The 27,586-nt window shown below is 34.5% G+C and overlaps 1 protein-coding gene across 1 annotated transcript in view; it reads left to right on the plus strand.

Moving 5' to 3' along the window:
• The first annotated feature begins 1,501 nt into the window (after positions 1-1,501).
• LOC132565402 (ceramide synthase 2-like) overlaps positions 1,502-27,586 on the plus strand; it is a 69,764-nt gene continuing 43,679 nt past the window's right edge. The window contains exons 1-4 of the mRNA XM_060230041.1: positions 1,502-1,695; positions 1,857-1,941; positions 14,092-14,285; positions 25,886-26,012. Coding sequence (XP_060086024.1) covers positions 1,502-1,695; positions 1,857-1,941; positions 14,092-14,285; positions 25,886-26,012 — 600 coding nt within the window. The remainder of the gene's footprint in view (positions 1,696-1,856; positions 1,942-14,091; positions 14,286-25,885; positions 26,013-27,586) is intronic.

Here is a 27,586-nt window from a genome sequence, read left to right on the forward strand (position 1 = left end):
AAGAGAGATGTGTTACTTTATTCTGGGTCACATCAAAATAGTTCGTTTGTACATGGACTGTTTATATGTATGGAAATAGTCGGTGAATACATCCATGGGCAGGGCTCTTCATCTTTTTCACATTCAAAATTAAAAACAAATGACCATTAACTCTGCAACTAACTTTGCCATGACAAAATCACTAACTTGACTTGTTTTTTTTTTATCACTTAACGAAATTATGACAGAATGACGACTAAGTGTAACACTACATTCAGAAATAACGGGACATTTACAATTGTAGAATAAAGATGCAATTATCTACTAGAAAACCTAGAGCTCATTGTAGTGTATTTCATACTAAAAAGGGGGGTATTAATAACAATAAAAAAAATCCAAGTCGTTTTTGCTTAAGAAAATGTCTGTTTCTGTTTAGACAAGCAGATTTGCCATACAAATATTTGAAAGACGGATGTTAAAAAAGAAAGGTTATAGGCGATACCATTTTCCGAATTTGCTGTGAAAAAGGGAGTATTATCTCGAGGACATCCAATTAACACATAATATCAATGTCGATTTGAAAAATCCCTCATAAAATTAAGTAATAAATCTGAGAAAAGGTTTATGAGTATGGCGCAGACAATTCTATGAACTTTTAAAACCTTGAAAAGTTTTGTGGGGAGAGAGAGAGAGAGAGAGAGAGAGAGAGAGAGAGAGAGAGAGAGAGAGAGAGAGAGAGGGGGGGGAGAGAGAGAGAGGGGGGGGGGATGGGGGGACCTAAAGCCAAATTATTCTGACGTTTTATCGACTTTCCCATATCGGTCTGGAGTCGATGACCCGATAAAAAATATGTCGATAGAACGTCAGAATAATTCGGAGTAGTATCAGACATGGTTGGATGAACCAGACAAAAGAGCGTCAGTATACTTTTCGGATGTAGTTGATTTTTTTTGTATATAGTAGATTTATCTCCAAACTTGGCAGTAACAAATCGAAGATTTTGTTTTTTCCACGCATTTTTTTTACAATAACTCTAAAACGAAACCTCCATATCTACATCAAGTGAAAATTTCACACACACACATACACACTCACACACATCATTGTTAATTCCGTGCTACCAAACACAAACGTTTTTTGATATGAGATATTCTTTTCATACAGACGTTTGAAAGCATATTTTTATGCCGTTCATGGTAATAGTCTATTTTCTACATGACATCCACAAATTTAAATATCTTTTTTCTTTTTTCCCCATGTTTTTTCTTTTCTATATGCATAATCGTTACATCATTTTCTTTTTCCCAACACCTCCTACCTATCCGTCAATAGCACAATAACGTCGATATAAAATCAGTATAAATAAAATGAACGAATTCAGAATAAATCAACAAATTGTTACAGTTTCTGGCTGTGTCGGTTGAATGCGATCACACAATACGTGAATGATGGGAGACAATCCCTTGTCGATCCGGATATATTTACACGCAGGCCGAGTTAGTTGTTTAGATCAGAAGACAAGATGGCGTTTCTTCGGGAAGCGTTCGGGGCATTTCATGCCTTTTTTTGGGATGAAAAATTTTGGTTACCAGAAAGCGTAACTTGGAAAGATTTTGAAAATTACAGTGACGATTTCTATCATCCTGTTGTGTCGGATTTAAAATACGTGATATTTTGTGGTTGTATGTTGTTTGCCGTACGGAAGCTGTATGAAAGGTGAGTGGCTGGATTTCTCTTTCACCGGTACTGAGTATGAATACATATTGTTCTGCTTCTATTCATAACATGTAAACGGTTTGGAAATATATCTTTCTTTTTGTTAGTTAGTAAAAATGTTTCTTTATTTGTTTTAATCAAATTATAATCTTCATACATAGGCCTACTATCAGAAATGATACAGAGCTGAGCATTGAAAAACGGGCACCGCCTCGTTTTTATGCCCCATCCCTCAAACATGCTTCTGTATGATTCATTCCCCGGTCTAAGAACCAATCGTCACAAAGTGTTTGTTATTTACAATCGCGATCATCTTTTTGACAAAAAAAGGTGGCGTGATCACATTTTTGCGACGAATTATTCAATTAATAAATGAGTTTTATTGAGAATTATATCTTTCGTTCTACAGTGTACATACAGTTCAGCAGAGCAAGTCATAAAGTAGCTACATTACACAGTGCACTGGGTGCAACTCAGCCAAGAGCGATACAATTGTTGAATCACACTTTTCGTATGTTAAATATTTATAAAATGTTCATCAACTGTTTTGTACTAGTTACAAAAATGTATGGCCACAAGCATGCAAGTTCAGTTTTTTTGTTGTTGAATGATGTGTAATTCGCACATCACATTCTCAGTAGTTGCTACCAACTAGTTGGTAAATTTGTTAATATATATATATATTGCGTGTTTTGTAACATTTTCTTGTTTTTTTCATTCAATCAATAGCTGTATGACGTATGTACAGCAGTTTTCTTAGTTTTGTATGCTAAATGCAAGCTAATGCTGTGTCTTTATATATAAAGAATCTAATCATATCTTTACAGCTTCTACCTGCATTACAATTACAGTTTGTAAATTGTTGTTCATAAAATTATGAATCAATATTTATTGTTGCATAATAAGTCTGCCTCAGACTTTGAGGAAAAGGCATTATGTATATTACCAAGTATGTTGGCTCATCTGGACATATGGTGGATATAGACAGTAGAATGAATGTAACCTGACCACTAGTTGATACCTTGATACTATTGATGGAGGTCACACAGTTTGTCATATGACTTGGAGATTAACCTTTAGTAAAATAGTCTTATTTATTCTACAAATCAGATACAGTGTAACACACATATATATTCATATATATATATATATATATATATATATCTATCTATAACGTAGTTAATAGACTCTTATCAGAGGTGAATCAAATATGTGTACTTAGTAAACCTTTACAATTGGTGGCTACTTGAGCTCTAACAGGTCATCTTTTCATCATTGTTATCCAGTAAATTTGGTACTTCATATGGATACCCCACTGGACAAAAAATAACTTTTTTAATCAAATATTATGGAATATGAATAACTTTTATTTTATGGTAATTTTTTCTGTTTTTACAAATTATATCAAGGTACTAGAAAATATGGATCTCAGGTCTCCTCTAGATCCTCTAGAGGTTCTTCAGAACTCCCATGCCTAATAATTAAACCACAAAAAATTTAAATGCTAACAAATGGTGTTGCCCATTTCTATATGCCTGCTTTCCATACACTTTTTAGTTCTGAACTCCATCCGGTTCCCAATTTCCATTACCCTGCTGTATCTTAAAAAGCTGAATGGTTTTTTACATAAAAAAGCAATATCAGACTGAGGAGACCTAGTTGTACAGTTTCATAATTAGATACACACATGTACAGTATTTAGCCAGCTGGTAGATGCTATAGCCTGACCTATATTTTCAGGAGTAAATATCATACATAGCTGTTAGCTCAGGACATATCAGGCCAGTAGAGTTGTGGGTCCTTGAGTAATATGAGATATTATTGGTTACTTAAAATGGAATTTTTGTAATTATTGTAAGAATTTTGATGATGATAACTTCTATATGGGAAAAAATCCTACCATAACCATAAAAAAATTGCCAAAAGATCTGTATGCCTAGCTACATAAATGTACTACAATGACTGTTGTATCATTGAGTACATGACACTGTTATCATTTAAGGTACATAATGTTTATATGTTTGCTAAATTGCTTCATGAACAAGACACTTTACACTAATTGCTCTTGATGGCATGCTATGGGCCTCCAGTATGTTGTTAAGTAAGGTATAAATGTAGCCAACAGCAACTAAATCTTCTTCAAAATGACCTTGGCGGTTCATTGGGTGATAAGTCCAACAAACAAATGCTAAACCATTGTAGATATGGTACCATCTTGAAGGTGTTAGTATATATATACATACTTGGTACATAATAATTATGTCCTTAATTATGAAGTGAACCATATCTTTCATAATTCTGGTAAACCTATTTCCTTACAGTATAATGAGAAAAACAGAAATAAGTATAGCATATCCAAGTGATAATTAGGCCAATCATAGACATGGCTTCTTTATGGATATGGCTAGTTATGATGCCTTCTAAAACTTTATTGCTCTTTAATGTTAATGGCATACCCTGAACTGACCAGTAATTATTTGCTCTCTATCATGGTGATTAGTGTGTTAGTGATTTGAGCTGAAATACTTTGAGTTCTGTATAACCAAGCCATTTCACTGGGTAAATGATATTGATTTCTCTTGTAACATGATGACTTTTTTTACTTTATTGTTACAGGTGTCTGTTCTGGCCAATAGAAAATGTGGGATTACAGGGGAAAATAATCATATACCTTAATGAATGCTTAGAATTAGATTTTACAACAATTTCTAGAAATTTTTGAGTTATATACATTTATATCGCAGATATTTTTACAGTTAAGAGATCACAGTACATTCAATGTTGATCACCCAACTATTTTATGTTATATGTCAACTTTGTGATTCATTTAACGAATGTCAACAAATCATTATTAGATTATAAGACTCACAAAAAAAGGAATATTTATGAAAATAAAAGCAACATATTTTCAAGTGTTTATTACCTATTTCTATTTATCTTAATTTAGGAAACTAAATCCAGACACGCCTTCACTTACAATCCTGTGGTTTTGAATGAGTGCATACAGGTACTTTAACAACAGCTGAGCCTTAGAGGCCAGAGTTAAATACTGTATGTATATGGTACATAGATTCGTCACTGTGTGTTCAACAGACCTTTTTTCATTTAAACAATACTTAACAAACACTTTTCAATAACATCCGGTTGAGACTGGATTGACACATAATCCATTTCAGGGACCTAAGATTACTAAACGTGTAAGTAGACTGTCTTTGTGTAATATTGAGATAGCTGACAACACAGACTGTGTCTCTTCTTCCATGAAAGGATTGATCCCACACTCTAAATGTAATCTAACAATTCAGTAGGATTAATGTTATTTGTGTGTGTAGGAGGATTGGGTTGAGATCCTCACCTGTATTTGTAAAGGATACACAACACCTCCAGAAAAGTTTTGTGATATTAACCATTTTGCCTGTAGTGCAACCAACCTGAGAACAAAGGAAAATGGGTTTAGATTTTGTGGTAACTGTTTGACAGAATTTACAATGTGGTGAAACTGAATTGTGAAATCAATGGTTCACATCCTGAAGCAACAAGTACTGCTGCAGAAAAATTGTTACTAAACTGATTTTTCTGATCCAGCAAGTGCTTGGTCCTTCCTTTTCTGAAGAAGTATCATGTGGAGAGGTTGTGACGTGGGATATCAGAAACATTTTTTTTCCTTATTTGGTGAACTGAGACTTAAACAACATTACGTGTCAGATATTTTCTTTTTCTTTTGGAATTATGATTTACAAAGTATTACTTTTGAAAGTTAGGCTTGCCTAATAAGAACCAGATATTTTTCTTCCCCTGAATATAAAGCTCTTGAACACTCATGTAGCTGAATTTTTATTTTGAGGGTTTTCTAGGTCCTGTCAGCAAAGACAAATAATTCACAGTGGTAGACAACTAGGTTACACATTATTTTCCTTGATTAATTCAACCTTGTATTTTTCCATTCTTAGTGTAATGATGTCAATCTACTGTTGAATAAAGGTTATTTTCAAATTGGTCATTTGGAATTGTTTGTATAGAGGATCTGATCAGAAGGACATACATCTAAATGTTCCATTTAAGCATACTCCTGGACAGATACACGTTGGTTAAAGGGACTCCTTAGGTTTTTGCTTTGAAACATTTCATTTCTATGCCTTACTATATCGCAGTAGATTGTCAATTTTACCTTTTCATACTAAACATTTTCTGAAATGGGAGATTTTTTCAACTTTTTACACATCTTTAAAACATCAATATTTTACCAATAATTTTCAAAAACTCCATTGATATAATTGAAATAATAGATTAAAATAAATTATTTTGTTGAAATATTCTTCAAAACAGGAGTTGTTCTTGGATTTTCTGGAGATAAAATTTATTTATGATAGTGCCTTTTAGGAAGAATACAACAAAACTGGTCAACATCTTAGTAAGAGTGTACATTTGTATATGTCATTGTAGTCAGGCTGTGAGAGCTAGATATGTCTCTAAGGTAATAGGAAATTCAAACACACCTGGGTATACATAAGACTGTTATAATTATGTAAATGACCTTCAAATTGAAATTGGTGTTTAAATATTTATATGTGTAAACCAAACCCCCAGTAGAAATTTGATGTCATACATGGTATGTAGCAGTTGTAATTATATATATATATATACATATTGGAAAGTTTATCAGAGGATCTGTATAATGCAGCATAATACATTTGGTTAGTTATATTAGTTAAAACATTATTGGAGTAATATCACTACTATTGTTATTTTAAATCTGATTGCTGTAGTTGGTTGACAGGATTTTATGTCTATAGATGCTGAAGGGTGACATTTATCACCGCCCAGTACTTTGTTCTTAGTCTCTGGAACAAACTGGTGAATAGCATAACACAAGGGATCCCAAGGGATCTGTCAAGACAGTCATTATCAGTTGAATGCTGTCGTTTTAACCTACGGCTGTACATTTAATTTGTAGTCTAAATACTGATGATCAATAAAGGAAAATAAAATGTATTGTTTACTTGTAACTTAATTGAAAACTGGTTAGGATTTAATCTTTGATTAAAACCCTGATTTCTTTGCATGTGTTTGTAATATTACACCTGACCTTATATATTGAGACTGATGTTTGTATTGTGTGATATGATTAAGATAATAGGATTTACTCTAATGATGTGTTCGCTGTTCATGTAAACATAGTCAATAGTACAGGAAATGTGTATGTATCCTTATATCACTCATCCAATATGAATATTGGGATTGATTATTACCAGAGTTGACTCATTCCGTTAGTTAATCAGCTCCGAGATATTCATAGTCATGTCAGCTTTACCAGGTATTAATTGCCACAAATGTATTTGATATTCAAAAAAAGGGAAAATTGAAATGAGTCAATAAAGTTATTAAGTTAGAACTCATATTATCACCAATCTCAAACAGATGTAGAAACTGTTTATGAATCGATTCAAAATCCGGGTGTCTAGACAGGTGGTTTCTCCACCCACTTACCACCAATACAGGATCAAGTCCATCGCCTCCTGTTGTCATTGATTACTGATGATCATGAGACGAGGCTTAACAACAGGCAGATTCATGTAAATGAAAAACATACTATAACAATATGAAACAACAATGGATAGAAATTTCTGAAGAGAAAGAGTTAAGCTGGTAGTACTTCAATTGAACTGACTACTGGAGAAGGTGACCTCATCACATCCCATAGGTCAGTGATCAGGTGCCTGTAACTTGCTAGCTAGCTACCTGTTGTAATGGCAGCTCTGTGTACAGATCTTCCACATTCTGTTAAGCCTTCATTAGTGGCAAAGTGTATATTGATTTTCCTGTAGGTATGATATCAATAACCTGACTATATATACCTGTGTACAACACATACATTATATAGCCGGTCTCCTTATATACAGGCAAGGAAAATCATTCAAAGTAGCTGCACAAAAGGTTAGCTCATACAGAAAAAACTTCTATAGTGTCATATACAATATATTTATAATTGATGGGAAAAGTATAAATAGCATAGTGTAATCAATCATTGCTAGTCTGACCATTGGCTAAGACCAGCTGTATAAATGTAACTGTAGCATGAGCTTACAAACTACATATATGGTACCTATTTAACTCAATCAGGTCAAATAGTTGGATGTATTTGACTTGCATTGTGTTCATTCATTAGTTGGTTAGATAATACCTAGGTCATATGATATTTTGTCATGAACTTGAGTAATACATAGACAAGTCTATTTATTCTGCAATTCACACACATTATTTATTATGGCAAATAGATACTGGGTAATTCTGTCAGACAGTGGTATTTCACTGGATATTGGAAATTAGGCCATCCCTCATTTAGTAACCTGTAAAACCAATTCAGGATATAAGTCCCTGAGAGGAAATCCTCCTATGAGTCAGGGTTGAAATATTAATTCTAGAATTCAGGAAACAAGTGACTTGTTCCTGGTAGAGGAAATCCTCATAAACTTCATAATGATATGGATTGTCTGTATCAGGTTAATGATTTGCTTTTATTTGAAGTAAAGGGTGTTGGAGAGGTCCAGTTGGAAATTAAACATTGCTCTGGTTGAAAGTTTAGGAAATCCTTAAGTGACTAGCAACTGAGTTGTATTAGAAAGAATAACAGAGAGAAATGACCAGGTTCTAAGTGATATTATCTAGTACATGGATCTCTGTGGTGGTTTTACTTACTTCCACTGTACCTACCAACTACAGTGAAGGAATGTTATAACATGCCAAAAGTTCTTGGTGACTAGATATGTTATGACCATCCTTTCAACCTCTGACAATCTGCTATCATTCAGGTGTATAGATGGTAGCTTGGGGTTATGCTCTTGACCCAATTATATTGACAGTACATTGTGTCACTGATATAAGAGATAAATGGTTACAGGATGTTATATCTTATCTCTGATTACCTGCCCCTGATAAATATCCTATCGTGATGACTGTATCGTATAGTCATCGTTTAGCTGCTATATAATATTATTTCCCCTGGATTTTCATTTGCCATATCATGATGACTGTATTCATTAACCCGCTGAATGCAGTAGTGTTGCTGTTAGTAGACATCACACTAACCTGCATATCCTTGTGATGGTGTTCTTGTATTAGTACAAGGCCTTAGATATTTCATCTTTATTATTGGGGTATAGGAATTAATTTTTTGAGGCTCTGCAGATTGTCAAAATTCTTCCTTCACTAATGAATTAACATTTCCTTGAAAAACATGTCCAGTTATGAAGTAACTAGTCCTCTGTATTCCATGAATGAAATGGTACAAACATCCAATAGGATTTTAGATCCACTTCCCAGTTCTATAGATGTGATAATTTTACAATGCTAGAAGCTGACTAAATGCTATTATTTCAGTAAAAAGGTAAAATAATATTATGTAGATAAATAATGATGAACTGGTTAATCCTTGGGTTTTATACAGATCATTTTTGTTTATGATAAAATTTAAGTGGTGCATGTGTATCATCTGAAGTATGTATATATATGTATTTAGCTTAGGCTTTTCTGTTGTATCTGTCTTTGTAGACTGGCATTAAGTCATTGTAAGTGACTCATGTTGACAGTGCTAATATTTATAGTTCAATCATAATCTGCTGAAAAAATTCAAGTGTAAATACACAAACAATATATTTCGTCAAAAGTATAGTGTTTCCTTGTCTCAGCTTGCTCACTGGATCGATAGACTTCAATGATTTTGTTACCAGAAACCCTTGACTCTCGCCTTTAACTATTCTGCTCACACCCATTTAGCTGTCCTTCCTGAGCCCTTGACATTTTTTTTTACCTGAATCTTTGATCCATTCCTTTTTTAGCCCACCATCTAATAGATGGTTGGTTATTCAAATCACTCTGCATCCGTGGTCCGTGGTCCGTCCGTCCGTCCGTCCGTAAACAATTCTTGTTACCTCTATTTCTGGAAACGTACTAGATGGATCTTTCTCAAATTTCATATGCAGGTTCCCCTTGGTCCCTAGTTGTGCATTGTACCTTTTTTGAACTGATTCGCATTCAAGATGGCCGACAGGTGGCCATCTTGGATTTTGGAAGTAAAAGTTTGTTACCGCTATTTCTGGAAAAGCACTGGATGGATCTTTCTCAAATTTCATATGCAGTTTCCCCTTGGTCCCTAGTTGTGCATTGTACCTTTTTTGGACTGATTCGAATTCAAGATGGCCGTCAGGTGGCCATCTTGGATTTTGGAAGTAAAAGTTTGTTACCGCTATTTCTGAGAAAGTTCTGGATGGATCTTCCTCAAATTTCATATGCAGTTTCCCCTTGGTCCCTAGTTGTGCATTGTACCTTTTTTGGACTGATTCGAATTCAAGATGGCCGACAGGCAGCCATCTTGGATTTTGGAAGTAAAAGTTTGTTACCGCTATTTCTTGGAAAGTACAGGATGGACCTTTCTCAAATTTCATATGCAATTTCCCCTTAGTCCCTAGTTGTGCATTGTACCTTTTTTGGACTGATTCGAATTCAAGATGGCCGACAGGCAGCCATCTTGGATTTTGGATGTAAAAGATTGTTACTGCTATTTCTTGGAAAGTACTGGATAGATCTTTCTCAAATTCCATATGCAGTTTCCCCTTGGTCCCTAGTTGTGCATTGTACCTTTTTTGGACTGATTCAAATTCAAGATGGCCGACAGGCAGCCATCTTGGATTTTGGAAGTAAAAGTTTGTTACCGCTATTTCTTGGAAAGTACAGGATGGATCTTTCTCAAATTTCATATGCAGGTTCCTCTTGGTCCCTCGTTGTGCATGGTACCTTTTTTGGACTGATTCGAATTCAAGATGGCCAACAGGTGGCCACCTTGGATTTTGGATGTAAAAGCTTGTTACTGCTATTTCTTGGAAAGTTCTGGATAGATCTTTCTCAAATTTCATATGCAGTTTCCCCTTGGTCCCTAGTTGTGCATTGTACCTTTTTTGGACTGATTCGAATTCAAGATGGCCGACAGGCAGCCATCTTGGATTTTGGAAGTAAAAGTTTGTTACTGCTATTTCTTGGAAAGTACTGGATGGATCTTTCTCAAATTTCATATGCAGGTTCCCTTTGGTTCCAAGTTGTGCATTATACCTTTTTGGACTGATCCGAAATCAAGATGGCTGACAGGCAGCCATCTTGGATTTTGAGAGTAAAATCTTGTTACTGCTATATCTGAGGAAGTACTGGATGGATCCTTCTGATATTTCATAGATATTGTATTGGTTTCCCTTGGTCCCTAGTTGTGCATTGTACCTTTTTTGGAGTGATTTAAAATCAAGGTGGCCCATAGGCAGCCATCTTGGATGTCGACAGTAATACAGCACAAGCATATTGTCCATTATCCACCTGTAACTGACTGCTATCTAATGATACTTTGGGATCTTTTTCAAATGATATTTGCTAATAGGTGCTTAATAAAAATATCTTGTGCCATCATTGAGTACATTCAATGAAGACCAGTTCATGAACATTTACAACACCTGTAACAAACCAAAAAAAATAAACAAATCTTCAAGAACTGAAAACAGATCCTCAAATGGTGGGCGCCAAGATCCCTCTGGGATCTCTTGTTTTTTCACCTGAACTCTTGACACATTCCTATAGTTTATTTTTTTCACCTGAACTCTTGACACATTCCAATAGTTTATTTTTTTCACCTGAACTCTTGACACATTCCTATAGTTTATTTTTTTCACCTGAACTCTTGACACATTCCTATAGTTTATTTTTTTCACCTGAACTCTTGACACATTCCTATAGTTTATTTTTTTCACCTGAACTCTTGACACATTCCAATAGTTTATTTTTTTCACCTGAACTCTTGACACATTCCTATAGTTTATTTTTTTCACCTGAACTCTTGACACATTCCTATAGTTTATTTTTTTCACCTGAACTCTTGACACATTCCTATAGTTTATTTCTTTTTCTTCTGAACTCTTGACTCATTCCTTTGGATTATTTTTTTTCTCCTGAACTCTCGATTCATTTTATTATTTTTATGCTAAGAGCATTTTCAATGCTCTTCAGCATGTTGCTATCGCCCCTGAGGTTGAGTATCAAGTACTTTTTTTTGTCATAAAACAATTTTGTTAAACACTGTGTCTTTTAATTTTTTACATTTGGACCATTGACTCTGTCCTTTTTTGTTTTTTTCCCCCTGAATCATTGATACTCTTCCTTGATTATTTTTCACCTGGACAATTGACTCTCTCTCCTTCTTTTTGTTTTTTTTTCCCCCTGAATCATTGACCCTCTCTCTCTTTTTTTTACCTGAATCATTAACTTTTAAAAAAAATGTAAATCAGAATTTTTTGAAGTTGTCGTTATTGTCAGCTATATATGGCATAACATTTTGCTATTTTTATACTTTCAAGAAGTTGTCAGGACAGGATAAGTCAATATAAACATGATGCTACATACCAGGAACTTCTTCAGATTGTATTGAAATTACACTTACATGTTAAGAAACATCAAATCTGGCTTGTATTTGTTCATTGATATTCAGAGTTCATAAAATGGGTCTCCATAATTCATCTTTTTGTCCATCATGGCTTTTAGAAGCTCATTTCATATTATGCAAAATCTACTGCATAAGCAAGTATATGTATATATATATATGTAGGCAAATATTTGTATGAAGGGAATATGTTATTATATTTAAGATCCCTTTCATTCATGAAAATTTTTTGAAACTGTACAAGTAAGACTTCTGATATATTATTTGCATGGAAAATGAAACCTTCCAGGTCAAGAATTCCCCATATGACATTGGAAATATAAATAAAAGATTTGGTTTGTGTTTGTCATATGGAAATCAGCAGTAGTTAAATCCTGAATTATTTAAATGAAGTCACCAGACTGAAACGATGCAGAGGAAAATAGTTGTGACACGATCCTGGCATGGTGAAGGTGTTGTGTTTATGATTTTATAGATGAAGCAGATAAATTAGGACATCATTTAGAAATGAATTATGAGGGCTGTTTACAGAATAATTAAGGTTTTGAATATTTTTCTCTAAATTACACAAGATATCCTTTTGGCAAATGCTGTTTATTGGAAAATACTAAGAGTATATAGCCTTTCTGATCCATCTTTAGATCTTAAAAGACAGAAAAATTCAATACTTTAGAATCTCAGAATTATTACAGCATATTAGGGATGTAACACATTTACATCATACATGTAAATCAATGCCCCGTATTATACGTTGGCAGGTAACACTTTTACCTAGGCACATGTAATATACATGGCTTAATATATATTGCAAGGCAGAAGGCAATGGCATACCTATCATTTACAGCCAGCTGGATGCTTGTCATTAGGCTTGGACTCAATTTTTCTTTTATCATATATTGTGTGTGGAAGAGGGAATGGAGGAGGAGGGGTGGGGAGGGGGACTAGGAGGACAGTGAAATAATCTTAAGTACAGGATTCCCAATACAGCATGTCAGTGTATAAGGTTCATACTATTACAATACTTTAAAAAAAAATCAGAAATGATATTGATGGTCAAATTAATTTATCCAAAGTTGTTTAAGTAAGGTCCAGTACATTCTTTGTGTGGTGTGGTTTGCCCCCTTGGATATTTAGTAAAGGAGAAAGTACTTAAATGTGTGTAGCATCTCCAGGGCTTGAGAATTTATATGTTAATGAAGTCACTTTTACCTGTGTGTAGCTGACAAGGATTAAACAGACCTGGAGGAGTAGGTGACTATGAAGGAATTTTAATAATGGTGAAACTGTTGATTATTTGGACAGGGATATGATGGCTGTTAACAAGTAATATTAAAGACATGTCTAGAGGCTATGTACATAGGACAAAGTGATTCATAAAGTGTAGTACACATTCCATACAGGGGTATGTAAAGGTCAAGGTTGCTAGTGTGTGTAGATGAACTGTGGCAGGAAGTGACCCTCAAGTACTCAACATGTGTGGTGTGGTGTAGGATCAGTTGATAACAGAACAACGTTGTTTCATTTTGTGTGCTACATGGGAAAAGACAGGATCAGGACTGTGAGAATCAATTCAAAGAGGAGTTTTAGAATAAATTAGACTCAGTGTTCAGGTGTTCCATCACTACTGTCCTGATTGCTTCATTATTTGATTCCTAGTGGTCCACCATCTTCTAAAAGGGCTGTGAAAAGTGACGCTCCTCTGTAGACATGTGGGTCCTAACAACATATTGATAGCTCATTTGTGAACTAGATAATGGACTTTCGATAAAGTGTGCACTGGTTATGATTTTGATGGCTTTGTGAGATTTTCATTTGTTTGTTTTTAACTTGGCTCGTGAAATCTGATAGCCAGTGAAATCTGATAGCCAGTGAAATCTGATAGCCAATGTAGCAGAACTTATCTAGTAGAAATATTCATATCAAAGCTGGTGATGATGGAAGTATACGACTATGTAAGGACAACATTTTGGAGTGAGTGGTTTTGGTTTGGTGGATCAGGACATTCCTGGACTGACTTTGTAGATAAAGACGATGGAGTACGTCACCCCCAGTACACTGATTTACTATGGTCCTTGTACCTAGGCTTGGTCATATTCTTTATAAGGAAGATATGTGAGAGGTAAATACAGCTATTTTTGTAAAAATTATATCTTAACAAAGATTATGCAGCCATGAGATCATGCCAATATCTACCAGAACTATTCCGTAACAATCCCATATTTAGCAATCATTTAATTAACATAATTTTCACTGCCCTTCAATAAAATATAAGCACACCCCAGACCTGTGATCACAATTCATAAAAATTTTGTAAAAATGAAATTATTATTTAACTGAAGTTTTTGAATGTTTTTTAATTTAACTTAACTAACAATTTACAAAAAGGAAGAAAGAGAATGCTACTTAAAACAGCAGATGTGTTGTGAAGTGTTGAAATTGGTATTGATCATTGGCATTCCTTGCAAGGTACATTTCTTTCAAACACCTTCCTACACAATATAGAAAAGGCAATTCCTAAATCACACATGTCAGTGAGTCTTGTTTTTATTCTGTTTTTTTCTCAATAAAAAGGATTGATATTTATGAAAAATACACCATATTGGTTTTGGACTTGTGGTATTTTCCCTTGTTGTGATTCGGTCTCTGCTTTCAATCATATTATTTTTGTTATCAACACAAAGGAATCTGACCATGAATGTACTGGTAAAAAGAGGAGAAGATTTATAGGCTCAGCAAGTTGTAGAGCACCTTGTATGGTCTCGTTATATAACTGCAGTGAGATACTAAATAGGGTTGATTATCACACGATGGACAGCTGCTGACTGATAGAAAGATCACTCATCTTGAAACAGCAGTCAAGTTTGGAGGTGTGTTTATTATCAGCCAATGAAATCACTTGTGAAAGTGATTTAGAGCAAACAGTCGTCAATGGTTGAAGTCTTTTGATCATAAATTTAATATTTTGAATAACAAGCTCCTTTGATATTTACATCTGCTGCATATGCTAATGAAGTTACATGTAATTATATCTAAAAGAAATAAAAAGGTGTTATTAAGCTGCGATGGAATCGAAGAATATTAGACACTTTCTTAATAAAACTAGTTTTGAAAACCATATGATTTTAATTGTTTCGTGGCTTCTCTGTTTTGAGTGCTAAAATAATCTGTAAATGTCATGTTTTGTTTAATGTCTTATTTTGTTTACTATCACATTTTTCATACTCAAATGACACGTGATATTAAGCAAACTATGAATTGGGCTATACTTTTCTGCAGTCGCATTTATTTAAACTGTACAAGGAAGTTGAGATTAATTAGGTTTTAGGGATAAGTAAAGTAAGACATCTTGAAGTATGGGATAGATGGTACCATGGAATCTGGGTTGATATCCTCACACTTGAAACAGTTTAGACAGATTTTAGGGATAAAGAGACTGAGAAGGGCCTTGAGATCTATCAGAGGGGAAGAAAGTATATATACATCTTATTAAGGTGCTCAGTGGATGGTTAATGGACATTTAGAAATATGTTAAGGGGATGGGTCAGTGGATGGTTAATGGACATTTAGAAATATGTTAAGGGGATGGGTCAGTGGATGGTTAATGGACATTTAGAAATATGTTAAGGGGATGGGTCAGTGGATGGTTAATGGACATTTAGAAATATGTTAAGGGGATGGGTCAGTGGATGGTTAATGGACATTTAGAAATATGTTAAGGGGATGGGTCAGTGGATGGTTAATGGACATTTAGAAATATGTTAAGGGGATGGGTCAGTGGATGGTTAATGGACATTCAGAAATATGTTAAGGGGATGGGTCAGTGGATGGTTAATGGACATTCAGAAATATGTTAAGGGGATGGGTCAGTGGATGGTTAATGGACATTTAGAAATATGTTAAGGGGATGGGTCAGTGGATGGTTAATGGACATTTAGAAATATGTTAAGGGGATGGGTCAGTGGATGGTTAATGGATGATATATTTAGCAGATTGTTAGTAGGCAGTCAATGGACGGTTAGTTGATGGTTAGTAGATGGTTAATGGACGGTTAGTTGATGGTTAGTAGATGGTTATTGGACAGTTAGTTGATGGTTAGTAGATGGTTATTGGACAGTTAGTTGATGGTTAGTAGATGGTTAATGGACGGTTAGTTGATGGTTAGTAGATGGTTATTGGACAGTTAGTTGATGGTTAGTAGATGCTTAATGGACAGTTAGTCGATGGTTAGTAGATGGTTAATGGACAGTTAATGATGTGTTAAGTGGAGAGTGGGGGAGGATGGGGTGTTGATGGACAACTAGTGGACAGATGGACAGTTAGTGAATGTTGATAATTTTGATAATGGCATCTGTATTGAAGGTGAACATGTTTTTATTTGAACTAGAAATAAAATGAGACTGAAATTAAATGCAGTGCACCCCAAATATGATGATTATTGCAAATTGGAAGTTTTTAAAGGAAATGCATAATATTGACATGTTATAGTGTATATCAAACAACAAAAAACACAAAGAGGTAAAACCTTTGTTGTCTTTGGTCTTTTCCCAGACATCATTGATTTGGTCTGACTACAGGAATTTCCCTCTAGCTGAGGCTGGTGAAGTTGACTGTAGGTATTCTAATTGGCCTGTACGTATACCTGTATCTTAGTTGTCTGTGGTAACTCAAAACATTTCTTTTGACCAAAATTAATAAAACATTGATTAAACAGCTGTGAACCAGAAATAGGAATTGAAATCGTGTATACCATTTTCAAATAACTGAGAGTCCCTGACAAGTTGTAGGATTATATTATTTAGTCAACAATATACTGGAATGACATACTGCAATGATGGATACTGCAAACTAACATATGTAATATACTGTGTGTTAATTACATGTACTTCAGGAGTGATTCCTTCCTTATGGCAGAAACACACTGATTTGTGACAGTTTATCAGTAGATTGATTGTACCAATGTAATGGACATGTTCCTGAAGAGTATAATGGACCCAACACCATGATGTTAAACACTAGTGTATTGATCCATGGACTCTTCTTGATGCTCTTAAACATTCATTGTCCTCATCCCCAAAGAAATATACACCAGTCCATTGATATAAATTTTTCGTGTAGTCCACAAAGAAACCCCATGTTAATTCAGGGAGGATACTTAGTAAAGTTACTGCTTTTTCAGTAGTATTTTACAAGGCTTTGATGTGGCACCATTGGAACACAAGGTTATTGGTTTTTTATAGCTTGTCACAGTTAATGATTCCAACACAGTATAAACCAGTTCCAAAGTAGGACTGTAGCAGATTGATCATTAGTTCAATTCTACTCCAGCTCTGCTTTTTCCATTACACACATCATTTGTGTGATTTTTTATGAAACACTTTTAGCTAATTTACATAAATTAAATAAAACATGACAATTCTGTCTATATCTTATAATTCAAATTGACCAGTTTCACTTTTTTCTTTTTAATGAAATATACTATAGTAGTAACTTTTATATTTCATGTTTGCAGACGGTGTATTCTCTATCAATTTTACTACTTTCAAATAATCATATTTCCTCAATTTGAAAAGGAAAAAAAAATTGGATAGCAGCAGTGTTTTGATGATTCTTGTGTGATACAGATTAGATCCTCAACAAAGTTTCACTATTATAAGCCTGGTGGTGATATGTGTGCCTGGTATGGTGTGGAAATTAATGGGCTGATAATTGATATATGATTTGAAACTCTGCTCTGGGCTGTTCAGGTAGGTAATTACTTAGTGAAGATAAACATCCCTGTACATCCAAGTTGTACTTGTTATTCAAAGTTATGTAAAGTTTCTTATTCAAGATAAGATTTTACTACCCAGTGAGATGACAGACTTCTGATCTATAGAAATATATACTGGTATTGGGCACAGCAACATAACACTGTATTACCCAACAATAAACTCGTAACTAAAAATAAGTCCAATCCTGGCTATTGTTTATCAATGTAAACAAATTCCTCTACATCATTATCTTGTAATAAATATTCATGGTGAATCATTAGAAAAATCTTCAACAAGTTACGAGGGGAGACAACTTTTGAATGAGTCTTTTAAAGGCCACTAAATCGTTTACCTATATTTATGTTGAGTCCATGCAAAATGGTTTGAGGTTGTTTTTGCCCCTCAATTTACATGATCATTGTACTTTTGGCGCTGAATCTGAGTTGACTAACTCCCATTCTAGATTTTCACACCAGCTCCTAGCATAATGAACAAGTTGATGACTAAAATTAGACATGTGGTATATACATTACTGATTTCATATTGAAAAGTACAATGCTGGTTAAGGATATATATCTACTTACATAGAGAACAAATCTCACAAAATTTCATCTGAATCCTGTTTAAAAAAAAAAAAAAATTGTCATTACATGTGAGCTTGTGTCACAACTATATGAATTGACATAATCATATGTTAAGTTATTCATTACTCACAGTTAAAGAGTATTGTGTAACAATTAATGCATACAAGCATAGGATATTGTATTTCTTGTTAATAGTGGTATGGCCAGCACACAGTACTGAGGGATTTCCATCAATTGTACAAATTGTATGTTTCCTATGTTATCTAGCTATATCTGGTAAGCAGATAGTTTTGTACAAACTGTATGTTTCCTATGTTATCTAGCTATATCTGGTAAGCAGATAGTTTTGTACAAACTGTATGTTTCCTATGTTATCTAGCTATATCTGGTAAGCAGATAGTTTTGTACAAACTGTATGTTTCCTATGTTATCTAGCTATATCTGGTAAGCAGATAGTTTTGTACAAACTGTTTGTTTCCTATGTTATCTAGCTATATCTGGTAAGCAGATAGTTTTGTACAAACTGTATGTTTCCTATGTTATCTAGCTATATCTGGTAAGCAGATAGTTTTGTACAAACTGTATGTTTCCTATGTTATCTAGCTATATCTGGTAAGCAGATAGTTTTGTACAAACTGTTTGTTTCCTATGTTATCTAGCTATATCTGGTAAGCAGATAGTTTTGTACAAACTGTATGTTTCCTATGTTATCTAGCTATATCTGGTAAGCAGATAGTTTTGTACAAACTGTATGTTTCCTATGTTATCTAGCTATATCTGGTAAGCAGATAGTTTTGTACAAACTGTTTGTTTCCTATGTTATCTAGCTATATCTGGTAAGCAGATAGTTTTGTACAAACTGTATGTTTCCTATGTTATCTAGCTATATCTGGTAAGCAGATAGTTTTGTACAAACTGTATGTTTCCTATGTTATCTAGCTATATCTGGTAAGCAGATAGTTTTGTACAAACTGTATGTTTCCTATGTTATCTAGCTATATCTGGTAAGCAGATAGTTTTGTACAAACTGTATGTTTCCTATGTTATCTAGCTATATCTGGTAGGCAGATAGTTTTGTACAAACTGTATGTTTCCTATGTTATCTAGCTATATCTGGTAAGCAGATAGTTTTGTACAAACTGTATGTTTCCTATGTTATCTAGCTATATCTGGTAAGCAGATAGTTTTGTACAAACTGTATGTTTCCTATGTTATCTAGCTATATCTGGTAAGCAGATAGTTTGGATAATTTGATTTATTTCTGGTTAATTGATACATGGATCTTTTTTTTTTTCGTAAAAAAACTTTATGATTGAATTTCACTTTTTCTGAAAATATCTAGGTGAGATGATTCAATATGGCCACACATTTCAAATAAAAACTGTTGGCATTTGCCATTTCATTACGATACACTATTTGAGTAAAAGCAGAAAGTAGCTGACATTAAACAAATCACCTGCTGATCTGACAGGCAGGTTGCCATTTAGAAAATGTTGAGTGCCTGTGTCCTCTGTGCAGCTTACAATCTATGATTTTATCTTTGATTTTTGTTGGTTATTAGTAGGAAAATAACATTATGAAACTTTGTGCTCACATTTTCTTTCAATTCTCATCACATTGGTATTTTGTTGTTGTATGTAGATGCCTCATACATGCCATATAAAATCAGCTCTATCTGTGGCATGTGTTACTAACAAAAAAGTCTCTTTTAAGAAGGGCTTTAACTCTTAACACAAACACTGATTGAAAAATGTATTTGCAATCTCCCCAAAACATTTGTTTCCTTTACCAAGTAAAAAGTGGTTATGACTGAGTCTTTATCACTGTGAACTATTTGGCCAAATTTGAGGTTTTTCATGAAAAACCAATTTTCATGATAATACTTACCATAACTTTATGTCTAAATGCTTTATTTGTCCTTCTGAAGGACAGCTGATGTTTCCTCCATCTGCCCCTGGATGTTAAATATGAATGATATTGCAAATAACCAAATGAAAGAGTGTGTATTGTGAAGGGTATATAATCCTATAAAACCTAAAGTACATAAATGTATAGTGTTGCAGGCTATCCTTGCAGCCCTCTTGCCTGCAGTTTTAATTCCAAAACCCCTCCTTTGATCACATTTTTATTCTTTTGTCAAACACTGTCTGTTATCCACATGTGCCAAACCCATGATGAGATTTTACTCTTCTTAGCTGTCTTCTGAATTCTTTTCATTCAGATGAAATAAGTGAAGAGTTAAATGAAAGCTTTATGGCATTATTTCACAAAGACTTTAATTTTCAGTCCTATAGATTTGTTTTTCCATACATTCATGGGCTTAAGCTTGTTAACAGTTGTATCACTTCCATATATGTGTACATCGTGTTAGAATATAAAATTTGTAGCTTGAGATCAAATCCATTTTTCCTCTATATATGTACATGGTTTAAGGAGATTTGTGTTAAGGTCAGATATTCTTCTACATGAATTGTCCAGTATTGAGTTCAAGCTGGCAAACATGTACAGTATTGTGATAAGTGTTGACCATATTTAAATACCCACAAGTTTTATAGGTCATAGGATTCTAATTCTGTGACCATATTGTGAAGCAACAGGAAACATGGCTGTTTACATTTGAATTCATGTGCAGGTCTGTCTCTTTAAACAGCCCCACCCATATACACACAGAGAAATAATGACTATATAATAACTCGCCATTCACTCATTGTCATTGACGTCACAAAAATAACCTGATGCCACAACATCAAGACTTCACTAATTGTCTTGGAATTTAAATAATGGTTTGTTTGTCACCAAATATTCCCTTCATTGCCTTCTCTTTAGATCTCTTTTCTTTTTGATCATTATCTTGATGTAGTCTCATCTCAGTATAATTCATTTTCAGTTACTGTAGTACAGTTTTCATGTCAGCTCTGTCTATTGCTCTAGGGTATTGTTAGGGGTGGCCTCTGTTATACTGGTGTGGTGAGGTGGAACCTTCTGTCTAGATGACTAGTAGATGTCTCAATGTTGAAGTGTTTTGGTACATGGTTTCCAGCCCATATGCTGCATTAATGTATATCATATTGAGAGCCAAAGTGCCTTTGTGTTCAGTGTCTTCATTTGCAAAAGAAGGCTTAAATCTTAACATTCTTAAAGACAAAGTGGTTTCTTTGAAGTCTGAAAATTTACTTTTTTTTACCTTTACTTTTTAGGAAGTTGAAAACAGGATTTGAATTCTGAATGTAATTAGTTAGTTAATGCATTATGAAACATTGAAGTACATGTTTAAAACAAAGAAGTTGTGAGATCAACTATTGAAGTAACATGCCTGAGGTCAAGAATTGATGATGAAATTTGGTAAATGGTACAAGTTGTATAAAGACACATGTGAATAACACCATTTACTATGAATACAAGTTGAGTCAGATATATAATTGATCTAATATTCATTTACAGCTGGTTTTCATAAGTTAACTACAGATTAAGATTTCCATGTTGAAAGTCAAGTTCACAGAGGCTTCACAGAGACCATCAGACTTTGATGGTCTTGTATAATATGTTTCATATTTCTTGTGACATTCTGATGCGATGTTGTTCAGAGAACAAAGCAAGAATCATTATGACTAAAGCTTCAGTTCAATGTCAGTGTTACAAAGTCATACTCTTAATCAATATCGTCTTTAAAATCTGCTGTTTCTTGTTGGAAGTGAATTCTTCATTTCCGAATCAAAAACTGAATTACTCCTCTTAGCTCTTGTCTATTCCTCTCTGGTGAATAATCCTCACAAATTTTTCTTACAAATATTGATACACTGATCAGATTATGATGAAGTTGAATTTCCATCTCATCCTCCCATTTCCTCCTAAATCTCTCTGTACTGATCCTTCTTATATGTACTGTATGTTACTGGCAATCATAGGGAAGGTCCACCTTTGGGAATATGCTGCAATTGAAAGAAAAAAAACCTCAGAAGAACAGAAAATTGATGAGGTGTCCTTAATGCCAGAACAGGTTGACAGTTGCTTACAACCATTTTCAAAGATACTGCAATTGTATCACCTCATACAAAATATACACTAAGAGATGTTTAGACCTTTCCTGCTTAAGTGTGACAAGTATGTACAAATGTTTGTTGTACTCTTATTAAAGTTGTCTCAAGTGGAACTGTCTCGATTTTCAACAGCATAAAAAGATCTAAAAAGGTGTCACACAGGCGTCATTCAAAAATTGTTTTAAATACCAATATATAATTCTGCACTAACAGTAATGTTTGCCTAGTGCGTTCAGTTATAACTGTGTAATGTGTCATATAACCTTGAACCTTCTATCTTTTAAAAAAATAACCAAGACTTTTGTCAGATTATGCAACCTGTTCCCCAAATCCTTTATAATGTCCTTACTCTGTTTCATGCATTTACCTTTTAAGCTGTCAAATCAGTAGCCCCTTTTATTTTAGGGACAGGGCTTGGGCATATAGTGTTACTCACTGCTGTCTCAACCTGTGTCTTGCCATTCAGAGTCGATGTCATGTCTGAGGACCTCTCAACAGATTTGATATGAATTATGATGTGAATATTTTATAGGAAAAAGTAAAACAAAATAAGATAATATTTTAATCAAGATTGATTATGCACAAACTTGGTGTAGACAGTTGAAATTCTAGTATGTTTACATTGTACTTTGTATAACAAGGTGTTAGTTTGACAAAAAAAGGCCAACATCATTTCAGAGTGAGTGGGTTGGTTGGTAAGTGGGATGCTGCATGTTGGGTGTGGATACTGAACGGTTTGCCAGGCGATGAAATAAAATATCAAAATTAATGCAAGTAAGGCCTTGATGGACCCTTACACCAGAGGGGAAACTTGTGGGCCAATAAATATCTGACTTACTGGTAATGCTTGTTGTGTGATTTACTTGGATTAAAGTTGATAGTTTAGATACAGTATCTTAGATCAAGTATCTAAAGCAATTTATTTATTTGGAATTTCAATTATAACACATCATTGTCTTCAATAAATTAAGTTTGAAAGATAGAATTGGTAATATAAGGAGACAGTATCTATTAAATATAGAGAAGACTTTGGACATGTGATTGAACCAGTGACCTTTACATATAGGGGATTGTTTTGTTTGTTCACTGTGTGAGCAATGTACAGAGATCAGTCATTGACTGAGATTTCTGGTCACAATAAGGATAAGTGTTACACTCTTCATATCTACCAGTCCTCAACTCTTAATCAAACATGTAAAGTACATTTGATAATTGTATCACAGAGATTTCACATAGTTTTAATTTCTTCTTGTTAGGAGACAATGGCTTCCATCACAATTGATGATCATTGGATTAGTTTCCTAGAAAGTTTTATGTAGTTCAAATATTGTCATGTGAAACATCAGACCAGTAATAGAAATAGGCATAACGTTGTATGATTTTACAGGGGTTGAAAACTATGATACTCTGATGGATTTTAATAACAGCAATGAAAGCTTGTTGAAGAACTACTTTTAACATATTTCAATCAAAATTTTTAGCTTGTCTATTTGGGGCTAATGTAGTTACTCTGCCTTCAGTGGCATCCCACCTTAAAATGACAGTGAGCAGTTGATTACTAAATAGCTCAAGCATTAATGTGAGTTATTAGCAGTATGCTGAATCATATTTTTAATTTTGGGGCCCAATAGGGGACAACACTGTTTGTTTATTGTCTTATGCTACATTTTTTTTACAAGTTTTGGCAGGCAGTGCTGAATCACAAATGATAACAGGCAGTTGGTCATGAAATAGTTCAATAATACTTTGCATTATTAATTATATGCTGAACGATATTTCTATATCTATTGGGTCCAAAACTGGTAAATATTGTTTATCAGTATTTTGCAAAATGATTGCAATGCTTTAAGATACATATAACATTCAACTGTTATCCCACATCATATGGTGTATGTTACTAATGTAGAAACTGATGGGATAGACAAAAGCGTAAAATTCATAAAATGGTGTAATATATGTCAGCAGACGGCCATAAGCTGTTAAATGGGGTCCATTTCAACCTCAACCTCTTTCCTTTCATAATGTTTGCCCCATGAGTTCTGACAAAATTCCAGTCACACCAGGGAGCACTGAGCTGTAGCATAATTAGACCATGGTATGTTCTGTATAATTGATGTCAGACAGGACACTGACCTCAATGTTAATTAGCATCTGTCTTTGATGGGCAATTTTAACCATAAAAGATTGAAATTATATTTATAAAAGTTACTAGAAGTTTTTTGTCCCCCCCCCCCCCCCCCCCAAACACACACACACTGTTTCTATTTTCTAGTAATACTACTTCTGGTAAGAATTTCTGTTTTTGTGGACTAAAAGGCAGAAAGGCCATTATATTTGCAGATCCTGTACATTAACATCAGAACATGAGTGAAGCTAGTGACTGTGAGATAATTTAAAGCTAAGTACATAAGTGGTCATTTCCCTTTTGACTCAAAAAGGATAAAATAAAGTAGTAGAGAGGTAGTAAGAATTCAAACCATTTCTAGTGTATCTACCTGTCTTAAATATAGCAAACACTCATTCTTATTGGAGAGATTGAATGATTGGGACGTTTGGAATGAAGTGATTTATGATAATGCACATCATCACTATAGATATATCTTTATCGCAAGACTTGACTGTACTCAGCACACACTGCAAAAAATAGCCTCAACTGCACTGCTTAGGAATGTATGGAATGCTTAACTTGCAGTTTGGAATGTGTAGAGATTTTTTGTTGTTTTAATAATTTTTGGCTTTCTGATACCTATGAAAAGTCATCACATCCTGATGTATATAGTACTTGTTCAAATCAACTAGTGGAATGTCATCAACATCTGCTGATCCTAATTATGGTATACAGCATGTAATCAGCTGATAATATCATTTTATTACATTTCTGGAATGCACTTTACTAAATACAATGTCTTTGAGGTTGAAAATATGTTGGATGCCATTACATGTATATTTCATGTGTATTTATACATATACAGAAAAATATGTTTCAGCAAATTTGATAAATGTATGAAAATGTACAAAGATCTGATCAAACAAGTGATGAAAGTTATTTTATAGGACCGAGTTTTAACTTAAAATATAGTATTTAGCAGATTTTCTAACATTCTTAATAGTTAATTATGGAGACAGGGCCAAGTCTTAGCAATAGTTTGATCTCTTTTACAAAGAAGGGAAGCAATATAACCCTAAGGTATTTCTGTAAACTGTAGCAGTTGGAGAATGATGCAAAATCCATTTGTAACAATATATTGCTAATCAGACTGCTATGAAATGTACCTATGCTGTGTTTAAAGATTAGACAACATTGTACAATGCTTTAAGTTAATATTTGACTGGTTTTTCTTTCCACAGGTTTGTAGCTGCCCCTGTTGGTAGATATTTTGGAATCAGAGACACACAACCAAGGAAACCTCCGCCCAACCCAGTCCTAGAAAAAGCCTACAGGTGTCACAAATTTCCTGAAAATGACAAAATCCAGGTAAAAACCATGAAAAAGGAAATGAGTTAACAGCCACTGTTGAAAATTATTTTTTATTGTTATTTTGCCTCAGCCAGGATACAAAAGTGTAATAGCACATTTAGACACCCCAATCCCCTTAGGTGACCCCATCACCCAAGGCCAGAATAGGACATTCTAGTGTGATATCCCTCTGTTAACTCTTTCACCCATGGCCAGGATAGGACATTCTAGTGTGATATCCCTCTGTTAACCCTTTCACCCATGGCCTGTATAGGACATTCTAGTGTGATATCCCTCTGGTGACCCTTTCACCCAAGGCCAGGATAGGACATTCTAGTGTGATATCCCTCTGGTGACCCTTTCACCCATGGCCAGGATAGGACATTCTAGTGTGATATCCCTCTGGTGACCCTTTCACCCATGGCCTGTATAGGACATTCTAGTGTGATATCCCTCTGGTGACCCTTTCACCCAAGGCCAGGATAGGACATTCTAGTGTGATATCCCTCTGTTAACCCTTTCACCCAAGGCCAGGATAGGACATTCAGGTGTGGTATCCCTCTGTTAACCCCATCACCCATGGCCAGGACATTCAAGTGTGATATTCCCTAAGGGACCCTATCACACATGGCCAGGGTAGTACATTCAAGTGTGATGTCCCCTAAGTGACCCCATCACACATGGCTAGGGTAGTACATTAAAGTGTGATGTCCCCTAAGTGACCTCATTATCCATTGCCAGGGTAGTACATTCAAGTGATATTTCTGAAATGACCCCATCACAAGTGGCCAGGGTAATACATTAAAGTGTGATATCCCCTAAGTGACCTCATTATCCATTGCCAGGGTAGTACATTAAAGTGTGATATCCCCTAAGTGACCTCATTATCCATTGCCAGGGTAGTACATTAAAGTGTGATTTCCCATAAGTGACCTCATTATCCGTGGTCAGGATAAGATATTTTAGTGTGAAGTCACATTTAGATTTCCCTCAGGTGACCCCTTGTCCAGGATAGGACATTTCAGTGTGATGGCACTTTTAGTTGTCATTCTTGTTGTCCCACCACAGCATTATGACATTTGCTTTGTTATTGCTAAGACATGATGGTAAAACCCCAATTAAACAAAGTTATTAGTGTTTCCCCCTTACATTTTTTGATTGATCCTTGAAAATTGTTGTTTTGATGACCTGTCTTTGTTGAGCAGCAATTTGGACATGGTCCAACCTTTCAACAGACTAGGAAACACTGAAAACTATCACTCTTTACTGTTACAATAAAATTCTCTTTGCAATAAAAGGTAGTTTCCCCTGATAGGCACAAAAGCAGTATTTGTTACAGAAGATTGTATCAGATAAAATCTGACAATCTTGTGATACTTGGTTATTATCATGAAAACACTCCAGGAATTTTACTGGCCTACATATACTAAGATAAAATTACAAATGTCATGTGATGTTTTTATCAATTTGTATCATAAACAAAACACAATTGTAGTTCTTTTAACCACTGAACTGAGGAATGCAGCAGAAACAGAATGTTAAGCCTACACAAGTAATACACATCAGCCTACACCAGTAATATCAATCAGTCT

The sequence above is a fragment of the Ylistrum balloti genome, unplaced genomic scaffold (genome assembly GCF_031769215.1).
Source record: "Ylistrum balloti isolate Yb309-2 unplaced genomic scaffold, AGI_CSIRO_Ybal_v1 Utg369722, whole genome shotgun sequence".
Classification (NCBI taxonomy): domain Eukaryota; kingdom Metazoa; phylum Mollusca; class Bivalvia; order Pectinida; family Pectinidae; genus Ylistrum; species Ylistrum balloti.